At 42.4% G+C, this 13,575-nt stretch overlaps 1 protein-coding gene and 1 long non-coding RNA gene across 2 annotated transcripts in view; one reads left to right on the forward strand and one right to left on the reverse strand.

Annotated features, from left to right (window-relative positions):
- The window catches only part of LOC123377072, a 60,288-nt gene extending 57,035 nt beyond the window's left edge, over positions 1 to 3,253 (forward strand). The window contains exon 4 of the long non-coding RNA XR_006582070.1: positions 1,109 to 3,253. This is a non-coding gene — a long non-coding RNA (uncharacterized LOC123377072). The remainder of the gene's footprint in view (positions 1 to 1,108) is intronic.
- Positions 1 to 12,169, reverse strand: part of LOC123377070 (pinopsin-like) — a 154,790-nt gene extending 142,621 nt beyond the window's left edge. Inside the window, exon 1 of the mRNA XM_045029483.1 lies at positions 11,809 to 12,169. Coding sequence (XP_044885418.1) covers positions 11,809 to 12,169 — 361 coding nt within the window. The remainder of the gene's footprint in view (positions 1 to 11,808) is intronic.
- Between the last annotated feature and the right edge of the window lie 1,406 nt (positions 12,170 to 13,575).

Genomic DNA, 13,575 nt, shown 5'->3' on the forward strand with positions numbered 1-13,575 from the left:
TCTGGAACAACATTCTCCAAGAACTGGGGGTATTCCGATTTAATTTGGCCAATTGTAATTAGGAGCAAGCTGTAGAGTTTGGATCCAGATCTGCATAGTCTGAGATGTTCAAACAAGCACCTGACTAATATAAACATATACTTTCTTTTTTATTTTTTATTGAGCAGGGATTCTAAAATTTTCGGCCTGTGTAAGAATCAAGACTATAAAACTTCTATGTTTCAGTTTTTATATAGTCACTAGGGGCTTAAATCCTGGTCCCATGTAAGACAGTAAGAACTCAGATGCCATTATGATGGGTAACATAAAAATGTAGACAGATTTTTTTCATTAAGTGCAGTGGAAGCAAGATCAGATCCCTAAGGTCTGAAATTTCAACTCTTGGCCACGATTTGTGCATGCACATAATAAAGCCTGCACTTTCAAGTGTAGTTTTTTACCTACAGAGTAAAACCTAAAATATTACTCAAGACACAGCATGATGTATATGCAGATACTAGGATTTGCATTCATGGACCTCAAAGGGGCCAAAACATTTGCATTCACATCATTGTAGGCTGTGTATATAAAAGTTTATAGTCCCAAAGTATTAATAATATCAGTCTCTTCAAAAAGCCCAGAAGCACATAATGATCCCCAAAAGTGTATGAACAAAGCCTTGAAGAGAGACAGATTTTAATCCTTGAATTGTCTGCCTTTGTTTTTGATGGCATTTCAGAAGTGAAAAAAAGAATGCATCCTACATTTATCTATCATGGGTGAAGTTCTGAACTAGCTAATAAATCACTCTTACGATGAGGGGAAAGCCTCTAAAATGTCATGCCACTGACAGCTGAAGAACAGATTGGTCATGTTAGTGAGTGCCAAAGTTTCAGTATATACACACCCCCATGAGGCTGTCTCTCTCTTTCTCAAAGAGAGCTTAGTGGTTGTGGAGAGTGTCAGATTGATGATGTTTGAAAATTAAGTCCTCTATTTATCTGGCATTGTTGGAGACAAGGAATTTACTCAAAGTGAGCAAAAGAAAATAGATTAATGATGGGGTGTTGTCTAGGCACCCACATTTGAAATGCTAACCCCACTCCCCTACTATGTGTCTGATCTTCAGGACATCTGCACAGCAGCCAACGGGGGTTGGAGCATGGAAAATCCCCAGCAGAAGAAGAGAAACAGAAAAGGTGGCAGAGATTGCTTTTAAATGTGATGTTCTCCTGCAAGAGCACTCTTGCCTCACAAAAGGAAGACCTACTGGAGGAGTAGAGCCAGAGGGGCTCCCCCAAGGACATTGACCTAATTCAAAATATTGTCAGGAGTACTGAGGGCTCTGAGGGGGGAGTTGGTCATTCTGCATAGATGACTCTACTGTGTGGACTAAACATCAAAGTGTGTGTGTTTAAGAAGTTCCTGTAAAAAGCCTGTTTTCCTTGCTTTAAATGGTATGTGGTCCCTGAGGGGTTCAACTCTAAACCAGAGTGACCACAGTGGTTCTCTGGAATAATGTAAATAAGAGGCTTGGGAGGTCTCAGTATTGGCTTTGGGGCTTAGGACAGTTGAACTGTGGAGTCCTTCTTCCCACAAAGGGTTCCAGATCAAGAGGTCTGACCCCAGGAAAATTCCTTAGGAGCCTCCCAGACAGAAGCAGTGACTGGACTTTGCCCAGATGCAGATGGCTTGGAAGCCCTTGGGATCCAAAGTTTGGGTCCAATGATAAGAGACTAGCGACCTACCACTAGGGGGACTTCACCAGGTCTGTGACCCATTCTATTAGGGCCTGATCTAACACCCCTTGAGGTAAATAGATCTTTTTCTATTGACTTCAATGGGCTTTGGATAAGGCCTTTAAAAACAATGTTTAAGATCCCAAATCATTAACATTTTTTATTTTATCTCTTAGATTCTATTTTACGGGAAAGGCCCATATAAGTACCTCAACCTTTTTCTACTTTACATGTGAAATGCCTTTTGATTTCAATGGGTGCTCTGCACATAGAACAGCTGCACAATCAGAGCCTAGACTGTCAACAAAAAACAATGTGAAAGAGATGGGCGATTGAAGGTTCTGTCCAACTAATGCACATAAAAGCTCTGCTCTGATTGAAATAAGCACTAGGACATTTTTATATATCCATGCCTTGATATCAGATTAAGCAAGCAGATGGAGCAAATGTGACTTTGATTTAAATATATCTTTTAGTGGAAATAAAACAAACTGCATGACTGTGATCACACCCCATACACAACAATAGAAAACTAGCCTCTCATTTTGAAAAATACCAGTCTGAAAACTTTGTCTTCTATCCTCTGCTTTATATAAAAGATCAACTGGTTTTTATTCAGCTGTTTTATGCCATGCTGCAGTTTACACTTTTGTAGGTATTTTTAAGCAGCCACGAAGTGCAGAGGCTAACTCTGTTGATCCATAAACCTCAGAAAGAGATGCATAACGTGTCATACTGACTCTCTCACTCTCAGCTTGAAAGTGTCTTACATCAACTCCACCGACTTCTGAGATGAAAAAGGAAAACACAGAAATGTGTGTGTTTGGAAATTCTCTCCAGGCCTTAGGCTCCCTGCCTTACACCTTTGTATAGTCATTTACACCTGGGCAAAGTAAGCATCAGATGCTACCACCTACTTAACAGAGTGGAGAATTTTGAGTTGGTAGCGTTTTCCCCCACACTTTGGACGAGGTGTCAAGCAGTGGTGATTTAGGTCCACTATCTACAATACCACAGATATGCACGAGCACAATTCTACCTGCATACTCAGTCTCTTTCTAGCTGGGGTATCATTCCCCCCATAACCTCTCAAGAAATCCATACTTTCTGGAACCTACCACAGAGAACCAGCTAATCAATGTTATAACCCTCCCCACCTCCAATAGGTGGCATCCTCATGCCTTATTGTAAAAAATAGCATTCTAGATTTGTTGCTCCCAATGCTGAATTAACACTATTAAAAGCTGTGGTATCTGGGGTCATTATTGCCAAACATGCTAGCGAAGTATTCTCTTACTCCATAGAAGCACAGTTGTCACTTAGCCTGCACATTGACAAAAATATCCCAGTGTTCAAAGATGTCCAAATATTTGGAAAGTAACTTCAGCATGGTTGATGCATAGGTCCAAAACTTCAATAAGTAGTGATATTCAGCACAGTTCCCCCTGTGGTGGGGGTAACCTTTGCAGCTTCTCAGTCCAAATTTACCTTAAAGTTCTTGATCAACACAGAATTTATAAATACATATAGAACTTTAAATATCCCCAACATGGATAAAGGAGATCTTACAAAAACATGGTGTGACCCTTAAATAGCAAGAAAATAAATATGGACTTGGAAGAAAAAAGATACACGTAGATAAAATATATTCGTGTGTGTGTGTGTGTGTGTGTGTGTGTGTGTGTGTAAGGATTTTCCAAAGCTTTGGTATACTCCTGAGAGCTGTAACACCTACTCTGCCCAGGGTGTCGTTGAAAGCTGTTTATCAAAGCAGAGCTTTGCTTGCTTGAACTCTTTGATAGTTCTTTCACTGTACAGCTATCTCTGTCTGAGTACTCTCAAAATGTGCCAGTGGACTTTCCTCATAGCCCTACACCGCTCAGAGTGGACACTTGGGCTTCCTAGGTATATGCTACAAGAGAAGCAGCAAACAGCCTCTCTGGAATCAATCTCAGCTATACAGAACAGAGAAATAGTACCTCATCTGTTAATACATCTTTTGCAGCACAGACAGGTGAGTGAACAGGCTGAGAATACATTATGATTCTGGCAATCATCAGTGAAGTCATTTTAATTCAAAGGAGCCTAGAGAGGTTAGAAAAATGCAGAAAACAGCAGAATGAGATTGAATTTAAAAAAATGCAAGGTTCTACATGTGGAAGGACATGAACACAGATGGAGGGAGGGAGATACCTGGAAAGCAGCAATGCTGAAAGAAACACAAGATAATAATGGACACCTTGTTGAAAACTATGTGTAATGTGGTTTGGGAGCACAGAAAGGACAATATAGTTTATGCTTGCATGATGTCTTCAGTGGGAGTAGAGTTAGGCCAACAATGAGTGCTTTTGAGACCCTGGATTAAAAAATACCTTAATCTCACCATTTAGGATACCAAATTCTAGTCTTTCAGAAATAGATGTTTTGTTTTTCTTTTGCCAAAAAGCTTGAAGTTTCTTTATTTCAAATTAAGTTTTTGGCCCTTCTAATACACTTAGGGATTAAAATGTTAACATTATTCCTATAAACTCTGGATATGTATAGAAACTTTGAGACCTACCCAAGCTTCCAAACTTTAGGAGTGTCACTGGTATTTACTGAACAGTCTAAATTGTCCTGATTTGTGTTTTTCTACTACATTGCTTTTGCTGGGCAGGAAATTAATTCCCTGTCTCTTTCCCCTTCTGGTCACTTCTTTGTTCTCTCTGGAGAACTCTTTTCCATGGTCATATTTTCAGTATGCAAACAGGTAAATGATGGAATACATTTATAATGACTGATGAAAATAGAAAAATCTCTGCAGAATTTTCACATGCTGTATGCTCTCCAGCCATCTTTCAAACTTTTCCGAAAGATATTTTACATCTAATCACGTCTTGCTGGTTGTAGTAACTATTTTTCATGGTTCTGGGTGATTGTCTGCTATGACTCATCAGCTCAGCCATTACTTGCAGGTCACCTCAAAGCTTTTTTCAGATCATTAACCAAGGTGTAGCACATAATTATCTTCATAGTCACACAGCTCTTACAGGATGGGGACGAAAAAGCTGTGCTTCAGGAACGGTAAGGAAGAACTTACTCAGTATTTACAATACTTGTAATATTGAGTATTTGGGTTTGCATGGGCTTTCCCCCCTTTGAGGAGCTCTCCAATGCAGCATTTTCAGGGAGGTGGAAGGGTCTTTTGGACCTCTGCAGGATAGGTTAAGCTGTCCCTAAACCTAGGGACATGGCAACAGGCCTGAGTGGACAGAAGCTGGGTTCCTCATGTATTGCCAACCAGAATCAAGCTCCCCCTGCCCCCCCCCTCCCAAAAATCATGGAATTTCCTTAAAAATCATGTTTTTTTTAAAAATAATACATTTTAGGTTCTTTTTATTTGCTTTCTGGTTTCTGAGTCTTTAGGGTGTACTCAAACCATGTTTTCAAGCTTTTCTCCAGAACTATTAGGGCCAGATGCTCTACGTGATAATCTCAGTATTATTTTATTTGAAGTAATCATCAGAAAACAAACTATAATGTTAACATTCAATTTGTTCTAAGGTATTTTAACAGTGTGCTGGCACAACTGTAACTCCAAGCAAAATTTGACTAAACACAGATAACTGGTACTGACATGCATAAAATTGAACCTTTTTCTGTGTTTAAAATGCAGCCACATGCATTTGGGATACAGCTCATATCACTGCATACTTTTATTAGAGAGAGGCTACAACAAATACACTGAATCCAAACTGCAGATGTGAACTTTTTATCTTTAGAACCAGCACAACCAAAAACTCAGTTCAGAACATTCCTGACCTTGGGGATTCACAGTCTGGATCTGATGAAGGGCTGGTTTCAGTGTTATCCCAGCTCATTATTAGTGAGCCTCAGTAGTGAGTCCATGGTTAAGGTTGTGTCCAAGCTTCCATTGTAAGTCTTATTTTTTTCTACCCATCTCTAAACTTACGACTGGAAATAGTGAATCGTCTGAAAATGTGTGGTTAAAATATTTTCAGAGAAAATTGTTCCAGAGAATTTTGAAATTAGAAGATTTTAAACAAAAATCCTTAGGATACTTAGTTTTTCTTTTGAACTTTACCAGTATCTCATGATTCTTCCGGCACCTTTTTCTTACCACAGAAAACACTTACGAATTCCAGATTTTGCTTGTGTAGATTGGTCTCGTCACACTCAAGCACAGAGTAGTTTTCTCAGAGGAAGCAATTTAAAATAAGATAATCATGGATCATCTTTATTAAGGACTGGATCTCCACTAGCTCCCTGGTGATAAAAAAGTTGGGAACTTTGATTACCTCTTAACAGGTGCACAGCAACTGTTACAACATGATCCTGAATTGGGAGCTTTGGCTCCCAGTGGCTAAGAGAGCTTCAGCAAGAAAACTCCTTGGAGGGGGTGGAGTGGGGGAGGAAGGAGAAGAAAATTGGAATTCCCTCCCCCTATTTTTCAAACCAGCACAGCTCCATTGACTTGACTAGAGCTATGCCAATTTACACTAGCTAAGGATCTGGACCCACAGTTATCAAATGAAACATTTACATCTCCAGCAGAGCTTTGGTGACAGAGCTTTTTGTGGCCTGACACTGTTCATACCTCCAAAAATCCATAGCAATTAACTTAGATTATAAAGTTAATAAAGTTCTGACCTTAATAGAAATATCTCTAAGCACTAGATCTCATCAAGGGCTCTTGTGTTGATGCAAATAAAGCAAATCTGAAGTTTCTAGGCTAAGCTGCTTTTGAGCTTAAGACCTGACCCAAAAAAAAAATTAGAAGAATTTTCAAAGAGTAAATTACTTCTATTTTTTTATTCTATCCGTATCTTAGCAGTAGCATGTCTTATTCACCATAGACTCTTCCAAAACATTCTTCTGTAGCCAAAATCTGCAAAATTTTAAGCATATCAATTTTGACAGGGCTGGGTGTGCATGTTTATGGCGCCAGCCAGGCATGTGATGGTTTATAGGCAGGACACAGATGGTTGTACTTTAGGCCACCCTCTGCTTGTTGACCAGAGAGTTGAGGTAGATCTCATAATCACATTTTGCCATGGCTCAGAAAATGGCTTTCAGACATTTACATTCTTGGGCATATCCCTCCTTGCTTACTTCTGCCTTTTTTACTAATATATCAAAGTCCTTTTAAAAAAGACAGGATTCCTTGTACAACGGTCTGAAGCCAATAGTTTTAGCAGCAGTATGTGACATAGCATGATACATACAACTCCAGGCAACATCCATGTTATCTGATGGGTATCTGAGTTACATATGGCATCATTGCCTACAGCAATCAGGTTTCACATTTGGGTGATCAACAATGGACACTTCTCTTTCAGCTTCTGACAGAGCAGCACTTAAAATTTAACCATCAGCTTCACATGGCCTATATTGACATCAAAGTGGATTTTGATTTGGTTGACAGGAAAGCACTTTGGCTTGCACTGAGTTGGTAGTGCAGATGTTCTGCTAAATCTAGTGCACAATCTTTACACCATTATTGGTGTGAGAGTGTGCATTGATTCATGGTTTTCACCATGTTTCTACACAACCTCAGGTGCGTGGCAGGGATGCACTCTCACCCCGGAGCTATTCTGTTGAGCTATCGACCAGCTATTAGGACTTGCTGCATCAAAAACGAGGTTGGTCAAGAGATTTCCCTCAACCAAGACTACACTGGGGATGCTGCCTTGCTTGTGGAGAAGTCAGAGAGTTTCAGCCTTGCCCTCTATGGTCTCCAAGACACCACCCACACTATTGGGTTGAATGTCTCGTGACAGAAGACCAAGGTCCAGAACCTTGGAGCTGGACCACCAAAACTCTCAGTGCAGGTGAGGTCAAACACCGTGAAAGGTGTTGATGAGTTCATCTCTCTAGGCTGCATGCAGAGTTCAAATGATCCCAGAAAACCAGATGTTCTTCGATGAATAGGTCTCGCTGCCTCCAGCATGAAGTTCATGTCTTGCTTAATGGCACAAAAATTTCTTTGCATTGAAACAAAGATCAGGATCTATCAGACCTGTGTATTACCTTGGACCCTCCTACAGGCAGACTTGGAGCCACTAGAGGGATTCCATGTGTTCTGTGTGTGCCAAATCCTGAGCACAAAGTGGTTCAACTTTTTGTGCGAAATGCCATCATCTCACAGAGATCTGACTTTCCTGCAGTTGTGCACTACATTCAAAAGTGGCGTTGCATATTCTTCAGCCAACTGAGATCAGAGCCCCATTGTCACACACAGTAAGAAACTATGCCTGTTGCAAAGAGTTTACAATCTAAGTTGTCTAGACAGACAAAGGAGGTATGATCCCCATTATACAGAGGAAAAACTGAGCCAGGGAGAGAATGAATGACTTGTTGAAGGTTTCACAGGAAACCTGTGGGGAAGCAAGGAATTCAACCAAGATCTCTTGATTCACAAGCCAATCTTTTAATCACAAAACCATCCTTCCAGCTGCATCCTTATCTGTGGTAGCACTCTAGTCTCTCCATAAAGATGACTGCTAAACTTTCAGATAATGGGTCAAATCTGGCTTGCCTCACTTGTGCCATGGGTCAGTTCAACTTGTCATGAGAAAAAAGTAAGCAACACCTGGCTTACTGTTTACAACAACCAAGCTTAGGAGGATAGCTTAGTCATCTAAGCTTCAAGGGTCAGCTTTCTCTCCCCAAATGGAAATTTTGCCATTAGCTTCAATGAGAACGTGATTGGGCCCCATGTTTCAGGCACTGAAACACACTAGAAGAGCAAATTCATACTCCAGCAGAGACAATTCCCCTTTTCTAGGTAAATAAATTGAGCTTACTTTATGAGCCCCATCTATTCTGTGTAGGTACTAAAGATCCTCTGACTCTCTTGTAATGTTATAGATTTTCACTAGTTATCCTGGGTCAAAATTCCTTCTCCCTAACACTTTTGTGCAGTATATTGAACATCATTTGCTTTCTATAAAAAATGTAATTGCTCACAGTAAAGTTCCCACACGGCTCTTTCTAAGCAAGCATGGTTATTTGTAAGGTGAAATCATTGCAGAGAACACAGATTAAAAACAATGAAAGTACCTCCATGCATGCTAATAAGCTTACCAGAGATCACCCCAATTTTGACCAGGACTCTGACAGACGAACTGTCCTTCATACCTTAACATGAGGTTGTTTGTGGTCATAAGTTCATAACCACCTTGTCTCCAAAGCTGTGAGTCCCTCCTTGATATACTTTGAGTCTTTGATTGGGGAATAGGTAATTCATAGACAATGGGCCTCCTCCTCAGGGCAAAGGTTCACAGGACTGACGTCCTGCATCACTGGAGGGGTTATAGTCACATACCCCTCCCCCAAGAGATTTCCCAGGAAACCCATTTAACTTCAAGCACATTGTTTCAATTAGTCTTTTTGAAGCTCATTACACTTTCCAGGGTTTACATTAGTCAGGTCCCCTCCCTAGGGACATTACATACAATCCCACAATAATACATAAACATTTGCATTTCAATACAGTGAACTGAAAGGATACTGAAACTTAATTCAGTAAGGATTGTCCTGGATATTGCAGGAAATTTCCATATTTATCACACTGTCCACCTCCCTTTTGGGGAACCTCTCTCCTGGGGTTTCTCTCTCTCTCTCCCCTCATCCCTCTAATTTTTGCAGGTCTGCACCCTTCTCTCTTCCTCTCCTCTTCTCTCCCCAGGGGCGGCTCTAGCAATTTCGCCGCCCCAAGCACGGTGGCACGCCGCGGGGGGCGCTCTGGTGGTCGCTGGTCTCGCGGCTCCGCTGGACCTCCTGCAGACGTGCCTGCGGATGCTCCACCAGAGCCGCGGGACAAGCGGACCCTCCGTAGGCATGCCTGCGCGAGGTCCACCGGAGCCGCCTGCCGCCCTCCTGGCGACAGGCAGAGCGCCCCCCGCGGGATGCCGCCCCAAGCGTGCGCTTGGCGCACTGGGATCTGGAGCCAGCCCTGTCTCTCCCTACAATCATCCTGACTTATCCCTAGTTTGATGAACTGAGATTTCTCTGAGTGTTTCCCCTCAGTACGTGAGGAGATGATGCAGCCCTCCTGAGTCCCCTTTCCTACTTTGTAGGTCTTACACTTCCATCGCTCCTATTTCTCAGTCCTCTAACCCCTTCAGATCTCATAGCCTTTAGCTCCCTCCCCACAATCACATCTAGAGTCTTTACTTCCACCTCACAGTACCCCCAGCACTTCATTAAACCCCTTTACATTGACAGCCCAGCCTTCCAACGCCCCAAAGCACTCTTCAGTCCACTCTTCACCAACATCCCCCAGACTCTCCTCACACAGCCTTTTGGCACCCTCGAGTACACAGCTCTTCAGTGTCCCCCTAACACAGAGAGCCTCACACTCCTTCTGCCTCTCCTCAGAGTCACACACAGCCCATCATACGCTCCTCAGGTTTCTGCACACACAGCTCTTCACTTTCCACACATGTGCCTTCACTCTCCTCCCTGTCTCTCTCCCCCTCACACAACCCCTGCTTCTTTCTTGCCTTCTCTCTCTCTTACACCCCCCATTCCTTTCTCTTTCACACACACAGCTTCTTCCTTCTCCATCCCAGTATTCTCAATCCCAAAAGTTAAAGAAAATCATGTTTCTGGTCCCCAAAATTATGAGGTTTAAACAATATCATACATTTTAAGTTTATTTGCCTTCTGCTTTTTGGTCCTCTAACCATCTTTTCAAGTTTTCTCCACAACCATGAGGAGAGCTATACACTTGCTCTTTAAAAACAAAAAACAAAAAAAGTGAAAGTTGGGTTTTTTACTTACTCGCGTGACTCCAGGAGCTGGACATTTAAGAAAAATGCCAAGCATGACAAAATTGTGAGTGGGGAAGACTACCTCCCCTCTCACACACATACAGTGCCACAGCCTTTCACTGCTCCACACAAATACAGTGTCACAACCTTTTAGCACCCTCCAACATGTATACAATCCCTATAGCTCTTTATCCTTTCACACACTTACTTAGTCCCACAATTTTTCACGTCTCCTCCAAAGACACATGCAGTCACACTGTTGTTCTGCCCCATGCAAATGTCCCCCAGCCCTTCAGTTCCCACACCACACACATATAGTCCTCTAGCTCTTCACCCCACATACACCCAGTCCCTCAGCTGTTCACCCTTTCCCTCATACAGACACAGTCCCACAGCCTTTCACATATCCTTTACAGAGACATATACAGACCCACAACCCTTCAGCTCCTCCCCTTCCCCCTGACACACAGAATATCTCTTTGCTGCATTGAAAAACCTGGGTCTGTGGGACCTGGTCCTGAAGACTCAGTGTTTCCAAGCCAGGCTTGAGAATCCACACTGCATAGTAAACCTGGGTTTACAATTGCTTGCCCTCGGTCTCTCAGCTGTGCTACCCTGTCCGTACTGTACTCAGATCTGTGGCCTGAAATGTGTTCAAACTGCAACGTGACAGGGTTTGGACCTGAGTTGCAGCGGGACTTAGCAAGGTTCCCTAGCAAGGTTCTGGGACCCGGGTGCTGAGTGCTTGCTGATCCAAGTCAGACTGGTTTGTATGTGGATGGAACCAGGGCTTGGGCTCAAACTTAAGTCAGAGCCCAGGCTTAGTGTGAGGGGTAGAACCCTTCACTCCTCCCCACACACACATACACATACAGCCCCACAGCCCTTCACCTCCCTCCACACATACCTTCCCCACACACCACCCTAATGCGAGCCATGTCATGTTGGGGGGTGGGTCTGTGCTGGTGCTCTCTGTTGCTTGCTTTTCCACACTGCAGTGAGGGGCACAAAGTCTGACAGGAAAGCAGTGAGCCAGGGCACAGGTAGTGAATGGGCTCACTGCTGCCTGGTGTGTGGAGTTAAATGGGGGCAGAAGCTCAGCGCCTCTATTTGTAGGGGGGCAAGGAGTGCAGGGTTTCTATGCAAATCCTGTCCAGTGCTGGGAGCTCTGGCTGGGGAGGCAGTGGAGGGTGAATTGTGGGGTGAGGTGCCCTAGTGCCTCCCTGTGTGCACGGGCCTGGGAGAGGCTCTAAACCATGCAGGAAGGGAGGTGGCATGCTGAGTGCACACCAGAGCAGGAGGGTGCCACTTACCAAAGAGGGTATTGACGAAGCCGTACCAGATGCAGCCACCTGGCCCGATGAGCCAGCGTCCCTGAGTGCTGGCGGCAAAGCTGAAGGGGGTGCCCATGATGCACACCATCATGTCGCTCACAGAGATGTTCATCAGCAGCAGGTTAATCGGAGACCGTAGCACTTTATTCCGGCAGAAAAGTATCAAGACCAAGAGATTATTGAGGAAGCCCAGGCTCCCGATGATGCCAAGGCAGATGGCTGTGATCAGGTGGCCAGTGGAACTCAAATTCTGCTCTTGTCCATGTCTCTGGTTGCTGCTGCTACTGCACCAAACACTGTTAACACCACTGCAACTGTGGCTGATGTTAGGCACGGTCATCTCAGTAGGTCTCTTTCCAGATCTGCTCCAGCTGCTTGGCTAAGCATTGCAATATCAGCACAGTAAAATCTCTTATGCACACACCAACACACCCACAACCCAATAAAAAGCCCTCACTCTCGTGTGTGTGTGTGTGTGTATATATATAGTATATATAATAGTTTCTACTTAGGTAAACTGCAACATCAATGAGTTAAATGTAGCAAGCATTTGTTTCTTTCTTTAATGCTCCACCATGTGGCCGTTAGGAGCTGGCTTTTTCTGCCTTCCTCATTTGTGCCTGCTGTAGAGTATGAAATAAAAAAATGTAACCGCAGCTACCTGATAATAAAATGTAGGTCAGGAAAACGTACACAGAAAGGGGCTGATCCTAACGCAGGAGAACAACAGACTACAAACCATGCAAAAATGAGGGAGTGAATGAGGTGCCTATTTTATTGTTCTTCCGTTTTGTGTGTGTGTGTGTATATGTGCCTGCTGTCTTTTATTTTTTTAAATCTTAATGGGGATGTGACAGTACTCTGGATCGTTACAGTATCAAACCAGTTTTCAAAGAGTTCTATAAATTGCAACATCTGGAGAATAAAAAAGAAGCTAGAATGAAAAGTCCCAGGAAAGTCTTTAGCGTTTAAGTGCCAGCTGAAATGTACAACTGTCACAGAGTTATATAATATAAAATGCAGGCAGCTGTAACATGGACTACTGTAAAGCATTTTTTTTCCTTTGGAAAAATGTTTATAAGATGTAAACCAAAGTCCTAAAGAAAACTGATTGATCAGTGATCTAGTCCTTATTAGTAATCAGAAGGGGTTAAAGTCTGAACTGTTTGACACAAATACAACAAATATTTTCACAGTGAGTTTTGATCTCTGAAAGTACAGAGAGGAGATTGCTAATGAGTATCCAGGTTATTATCATAACCAGATCCAGCCAAAAGGAGAGTATGTGGCTCATGCTTATTGCTTAGCATGCAGACCTAAATGATTTATATCTAATTCGAGGAAACTGTTTTTATTTTAAACAGGAGTGGTTATTCTCCAACCATTAAAAAGGTATGAAAGTATGGCAAACTTAATGTAGCTTCCTGCCTACGGCAATTGGTGTTGAAAGGACACTGTCAAAGGTAATTTTTTAAAGTTTCTAACATTAAATTTTGTTTTTAATTGAGAGGAAACAATTCTGTTGCTCTTTAGGTTTAACTTTTTTAAAGCTTTTTTTTCTTTACAAAACTTTAAGTTTTGGACTTAAATTGACTTGAGAACAGACTTTAACCTACTCCCAGTTAAGTCAATAAGGGTGTGGTTTTAAATACGTTTAACAGTGTACTGGAGCTTTTGTACAATTGATTTTTTGAGTGGTACTTTGAAGTATATGAATGCTGCAAAATGTCTAGTTAAGGGGATTAC

Source organism: Mauremys mutica, chromosome 9 (assembly GCF_020497125.1).
Source record: "Mauremys mutica isolate MM-2020 ecotype Southern chromosome 9, ASM2049712v1, whole genome shotgun sequence".
Classification (NCBI taxonomy): Eukaryota; Metazoa; Chordata; order Testudines; family Geoemydidae; genus Mauremys; species Mauremys mutica.